The 6,975-nt window shown below is 34.3% G+C and overlaps 1 protein-coding gene across 1 annotated transcript; it reads right to left on the reverse strand.

Annotated features, from left to right (window-relative positions):
* Positions 1 to 210: 210 nt before the first annotated feature.
* Positions 211 to 3,405, reverse strand: LOC104905214 (probable polyamine transporter At3g13620). The gene is made up of 2 exons (XM_010693671.3): positions 3,314 to 3,405; positions 211 to 1,888 (listed from the first exon to the last, which is right to left on the reverse strand). The coding sequence occupies exon 2, from the start codon at positions 1,847 to 1,849 to the stop codon at positions 425 to 427; it is 1,425 nt and encodes a 474-aa protein (XP_010691973.2). The 5' UTR covers positions 1,850 to 1,888; positions 3,314 to 3,405; the 3' UTR covers positions 211 to 424.
* Between the last annotated feature and the right edge of the window lie 3,570 nt (positions 3,406 to 6,975).

Raw genomic sequence — 6,975 nt, forward strand, 5'->3', positions numbered from 1 at the left:
ATGAGTATGTTAGAAAAATTCAGTATTAAGTTCGTCTAATTTTATGTTAAAATTAGATCTCCTAGGCTAATAATTTGTGTTTTTGTCAATAATTCTAATTTCAATAATTGAATCATTTGGAGACTCTCTTTTTTGAGTTACCAGGGCCAATAAATCAAGATCCAACAAGGTGTTCATTTTATTTTATATGGGTTGAAGAACAGGGGATAGTTAGGAGGAGAGGTTAACAATTTGCTCAACATCATCATCACATTACTCAATTTACATCAAAGTTGAATGACAGATTAACAAATTACAACTACGTTAACTTCTTCTGAAATCCCCAAAATGTTCCAACAACGCTTTCTTTCAGGCTTCTCTCTTTTTGCAAAATGTCTTCTTTCATAACAGTAGTTTTACATACTTGCAACTATGTTGAGTTCTTTCATTCCTGAATCTGAATGTTGTTGAAAACACACCATTTCCTAGACTTGCACAACTTCATGAAAAAGAACCAAATAATGCCACATGCAGTGATAACACCACTCAGCATAAACACCCTCTTAGTAGCACCTACCATCATCCACACCAGTAATGCACATGGAACCAAGCACATTACCACCAATCCAGGCAACTCCATTGGCACTTTAAAAGGCCTCTTCAATTGTGGCCTCTTTCTCCTTAACCATAGAAATGACGCGAACTCTAAGAGCATCCCTAAACTATACAAGAAATTAGCTGTTGAAATTAAGTCTGTTAAATCCATAAATGAAACTCCTAAAATGATTATAGTTGCTGCTAATATTCCCACCCATGGGGTGTTAAACCACTTGGACCTAGCTGCACAAAACCTCGGCAAAAACCCAATATTTACCATTCCTAGAACTTGGAAAGAACATCCACTCATCTGAGCTTCGAACAATCCAATGGTAGACAAAACAGCTCCAATCTCAACACAAAGTTTCAACCATTTCCCAACAATCATTTGGGCTGCATCCGCCATAAACCCTGTCTCCCACAGGCGTTGATCCACTGAAACTGCACCAGTGACAGCAAATAGGGGAATCAAGTAGGACAAGCAAATGAATATGACACCTAGAAGTAGCGCGAGTGGGAATGTTTTTTGAGGCCTATCAACCTCACCTGCAATAGTACTAACAAAATCCCAATACTTCAAGTTCCAAAATAGAGTGTTAATGTATAAATTCCAATCTTTTTTGACCCCCTTTTGGCCTAAACTAATCCACCTATGAGGATGAATCTGAGGTACAGCAACCAATGACATTACTAGAAATGGCAACAATGAGACTACTCCAAGAGCAATAGCAGTATAACCCACGATAGTAAGTCCTGTATAATTTAAGATTGATAGCAGCAATATGAAAAGCTCTATGGTTAAATACCTAGCCCATCCAGAGCCAAACACAGGAAATACCTTCTTCAAGTATTCAATGCTAAGAATAGGAAATGAAGCAATGTTGATCACTCCACTCAAGAACTTCCAAGTACCCATCATGGATCCCCAAAATGGTCCAAAGGCCCTCTCAGCCCATATAACAAACCCGCCATCGCCAGGGTAGGCGGTTGAGAGCTCGGCTGTGATCAAGGCCTCAGGGACACTCCAGATGAATGGGAAGATTAGGAAGCCTAATAGAGCTAATAGAGGTCCAACTGCTTGCACTGCAGGCTCTTCGCCGTAAGGTCCACCAGCAACCTCAAAGTATATCAGGAATACAAGGGGTAGGAGAGTCAGCTTCTTATGTGTCCTACCACTGGTGACTTTGGTTAATGGAAGTTCTTGGTCTGAGATGTCAGGATTTTGTGGAGAAAAGTTTGTATTCATTACTGCTGGTTCATCACTTTGGACCATTGTTAGTTGCTGACTTCTTGTTGTCGTTCCCCCGAAGGCCTATGGCAAATGCCAATGTTAGTTAGCTCCGTTGTTAAGTCTTACCTATTAGAGTACATTTCAAGATATATATAAGATACATAACTCACGGTACACTACATTATACGTCTTAAACAGAGGCGGCTAAGGTCATGTGCAGGGTGAGCAACTGCACAGGCTCCGAAATATAAGAGCCCAATTCTATTAGTTGTCCTAAACCGAATTGCTAAGGTCATGTGCAAGGTGAGCAACTGCACAAGCCCGAAAATATAAGAGCCCAATTCTATTAGTTGTCCGGCCAAAAAAAAAAACCTAAATCTATTACAAATATAAAGAGATTAATTTTTATTTAGTGTTTTTCTTCATCTCTTCTATTCACCAAAAAATTTAATCTTTATAATTTATTTTAGTACAGGCCCCTAATTTTATGAGACGGTCCTGGTCTTAAACACATTGTTGGTATCCTCCCAACAAACGATACCTTCAGCTTCTATTCCTAAAATATCACTGAAAAATAATAGAATGAGTAGGATATGCTTAGTGAGTACACTATAGTTTAAGGATAACTTATGAAGATTATCAATTCGATTACATTATGTGATCAACATCCAAATATATGTGTACTTGAAAGTACAAAAAATATGTCCATTTACTTGGTCATAATAATATGAGTCCTCATAAATATCTCATAACTCAATAAAAAAATCATTTGGTCCTCTTAGTTAATCAAACACAAAACAATAAGTCCACTTTAAAACAGCATCGAAAGACTTACGGTATTTTAGAGGATAATTAATGAAGATTATCAATTCGGTTATATTAGGTGATCAACAATCCAAATACATGTGTCTATAAAGTACAAATTCAGTCTATTAACATGGTCATAATAAAATGAGTCATTATAAATATTTCAAAATTCAACCAAAAAATTATTTGGTCCTCTTTTTTAATCACATAAAAAACAATTAGTCCACTTCAAAACATCTAAATTTAAATTCGTTTATGTTAGTAAATAGTAATATGGTTGGTGAAAACAACAACAGTAATGATAATTTTTCCTAAATTTAAACAATATCATCTGAAAAATTAGTTGGCAACATAACACTATATGGTCATTGGTCACATATGTACTTAAGTAACCAAAATCATTTTAAGAAATGAACAACTTTTAACAAAAATATAGAATAATAAGTACTACATCTCTATATATTAAAAGACGTGTATAAACAAGAAACTGTATCACGTGACGCTCTCCTTAGGGAATTTTAGTTCATGTAATACATGTACAATAAAAAAATAGAAATTACATATTATTGGGGTTTGATCTCAAGACCTCAAGTACATATACTAAAGTATTTTATTAATAAATGAAATTTTTTCTTACTCAGGGAATAATCCGGACTTAATAACTAGTTAGAGTAGTATTAAGTAACGTAAATTACTTACCTGAAAGTAGCTGCTCCAACTAGTAGTTTGGAGAGATTAACTAACAACTACTATGCTCAAATAAATCCTGTAAGCAGAATTAAGGAAGTGTAGTAATATTTTTGTTCTGCTAAATTCTTGAGATGAAAGGGCTATTTATGTACGCGAAGGATTAGCTGACATAACATGCACAACTCACAATTGCATGTTATCACTATTCATTGATCACAATTCACAATTGGCGCGAAATACTCAACCACTACTTATTTCATCTTGTTTCTCCTTTTGTTTTTGTACTTTTCTTACTAGCTTATTCTTGCATGCTATATTTAGTATATTTGTATTGCCTCTTCTTTGCTTTCTTTTGTTTCAATGCATCATCATTTAGACTATTTTTCCAATTCATGTCGTAGTACAAAATATGAAAACTATTAATGCAATTCTTTTTTTTAAAAAAAGAATACATTTAATATATAGAAATTTGAGGAGTGGTTAGATGAAATGGATTGGATATAAAACAAGATTTTATTAAATTCTATCCTAAGGGCTTATAAAAAATTTATCCTCTGAATAGAAAAGCAAAAAAAAAAAAAAAAGTTGTTGCCGCCCCATCGGTCAGGAAGAATATAGAGTACAATCTCTATTATATAAGTCAAGGGAGCTATGGTATCCTATCGTCCTATGAAAAGTCTATTCTGTCCTTACCTAAAGATATAATTGCATATTTAGATTTTCTACAATTTTATCATTTTCTAATTTAAAGATGGGGTCACGGTGTGTATTGATGTCTCCTTTAAATTTCAATAGTAAACTAAGGGTGCGTTCTGTTCAACTTAAAAAATTAAGTTTCAGGTCCAATAAGTTCAGATAAGTTCAGATAAGTTCAGATAAGTTCAGATAAGTTGTAATAAGGTCTAATAAGGGCAATAAGTTCCAATAAGGTCTAATAAGGTCCAATAAGTTCCAATCAGGTGCAATAAGTTCCAATCAAGTACAATAAGTTCTAATCAGGTCTAATAAGGTCCAATAAGTTCCAATCATGTCTAATAAGGTCCAATAAGGTCCAAATAGTCAATGTTTAAAACATTTGTATTATTGTTCATTATTTTGTTATTCATAATTTCATATCACTATTAGCTGATTATGTTATTATTAGAATTTTAATTAAAATACCACAATGATTATATAGTATTATACTTGTATTAGTGTCTATTATTTTATTATTTATTTGTATTATGTCTATTATTTTATTATTTATTTGTATTATGTCTATTATTTAATTATTCATATTACTATTAGCCGATTATGTTATTATTAGAATTTTTTATTAAAGTACCACAATGTGTAGTATTATACTTGTATTATTGTCTATTATTTGATTATTCATATTACTATTAAATAATATTATAATCATGGTCAAATAATTAAGGTTAACAATAATAATAATAATTATTATAATTACAATATTTTGCAATTCATTTTTAAATAACTAGAGATAACATGTTTTCGTTACTAATAACAATGAAAGATATAAATGTTATCAATTGATTGCTTCATTATCATCACTGGAGTATCTTTCTTCATCGGAGTATCTTTCTTCATCGGAGTATCTTTCTTCATCGATCTTCTACATCATCCTCTTCAATCAATACGTTTTCTTTTTGAAGGTGTTGAAGGTGGATGAGTGAAAATTGATGGGTGATTATGATTGGTGACTTCATGTTTGTGTCTCTAATGGAGTATTGGAGAAAAGCAAAAAAAAAGAAAAAACAAAAGGAAGAAAGGAGAAGAAATGAGTGAAGCAATGTTATGCAAAGCTACGGTGATTTTGAGCATTAATTTTTTTCTTTTTCTTTTTGTTTTCTTTTTATCTTCTAGTACATTCACATAAATGAAAGGAGAAGAAAGGAGAAGAAATGAAGGAAGGAGTTAATGCTATCTACTTACCTTCACATTAATGAAAGTGAAGTGAGAATTTTTTATATGTGCCAATTTTAACTTGTTAGCAATAAATGTTCATTAATTTTTGATTTTCTACTAGTGTTTTATAAAATCAAAACAAGACTATTAGATATATTAGTGGTGAAAGTTATATATAAGCAAATATATAAATAGTAAATTTTTTTGTTAAATTAATTAACATAAGAGATAATTAATAATCATTATTTTTTAAAGGACGAATTATAATAATTATTACTCCATAAAAAATTTTGAGGGGTAGTATTTACGTTAGTGGTAATATTTATGTTATTCATGGTCAATGTTTTTGTCTAATAAGGTCAAATAAGTTTCAATCAGGTCCAATAAGGTCTAATAAGTTTCAATCAGGTCCAATAAGGTCTAATAAGTTTCAATCAGGTCCAATAAGGTCTAATAAGTTTCAATCAGGTCCAATAAGGTCTAATAAGTTTCAATCAGGGCCAATAAGGTCTAATAAGTTTCAATAAGGTCAATAAGTTCCAATAAGGTCCAATAAGTTCCAATCAAGTCCAATAAGTTGAATCAGGTCCAATTAGGTTTAATAAGTTCCAATAGTTTAGTTCAGGTTCAATAAGTTCAGTTCAAATAAGGTCCAATAAGTTCAGGGCCAATAAGTTGAATAGAACGCACCCTAAATAAGCATCAACAAAGTGTATTTCCCTATTTCCTTTGCTTTGGTTTGATTACTTTTCTTCCTCCTCAAGTTTTTATTTAACAGTTTTTTCACCAGGTACCCTGTACTTTAACAAAATTCATGGGGTACCCCTAACTTTAAACTAATACACAAGGTACCCTTATTGTTTCAATAAAATGCACCAAATGCCCTTAATGACTAACGGCGTTAAGTTTCCGTTAGTCATTAACCCTAATTAGCCCTCTAACTCTAATTAAGCCTTCTAACCCTAACACTCCACACCCACCCCAACCTAAACCCTAACCCTAACTACCACCTACACACTACATCCCCTTCTACCTTCCCCAGCCCCTCCCCCACCCACTCACCACCACCTGCAACACCCCTCCCCTCCTTTACCAACCCTTCGCAGCAGCCACCCTTCCCCCACCCCCCGCATCACCCCTCCCCTCTCACACCCCCACGACAGCCACCCTCCCCCATCCCTCGCAGCCCTATCCCCTCCCCCATTCCCGTCGATTTCCCCCACCCCCGCGAACGCTGTTCTTAATTTCTCTCTCCATCTTCTTCATTGATTTTCTTGATTTCGAAAATGATTTCAAAAGATTTTCGAAAACCATTTTCAAAAACCTTTTCGAAAATGGTTCTTGATTTCGAAAATGTTTTCGAAAACCATTTTCAAAAACCTTTTCGAAAATGGTTCTTGATTTCGAAAATGTTTTCGAAATTGATTTTCGAAAATGTTTTCGAAATTGATTTTCAAAAATGTTTTCGAAATTGATTTCGAAAATGATTTCGAAATTGTTTTTTGAAAACAGGTTTTGAAATCAAGAATGGTGGTGGTTGCTGCTAGGGGAGGGGGGTACGCTGTCGGGGGTGGGGGTGGGCGCGAGAGGGAGGTGGTTGTCGGCGACGGAGAGGGGTTGCCGGCGAGGGGGAGGGGGCTGGGTGGGGGGCTGGGGTTGTTGGAGGGGTGGTGGGTTAGGGGAGAGGAAGGGAGGTGGTGGTGGTTGGGGGTTAGGGTTTCAAGTTATGGAGCTAGGGTTTAGTTAGTTAATTAGGGCTTAAT

The sequence above is a fragment of the Beta vulgaris genome, chromosome 1 (genome assembly GCF_026745355.1).
Source record: "Beta vulgaris subsp. vulgaris cultivar EL10 chromosome 1, EL10.2, whole genome shotgun sequence".
Classification (NCBI taxonomy): Eukaryota; Viridiplantae; Streptophyta; class Magnoliopsida; order Caryophyllales; family Amaranthaceae; genus Beta; species Beta vulgaris.

Bases quoted from the DNA above. Each gene is read 5' to 3' on its own strand.
- LOC104905214 (XM_010693671.3), bottom strand. From the start codon at position 1,849: ATGGTCCAAAGTGATGAACCAGCAGTAATGAATACAAACTTTTCTCCA.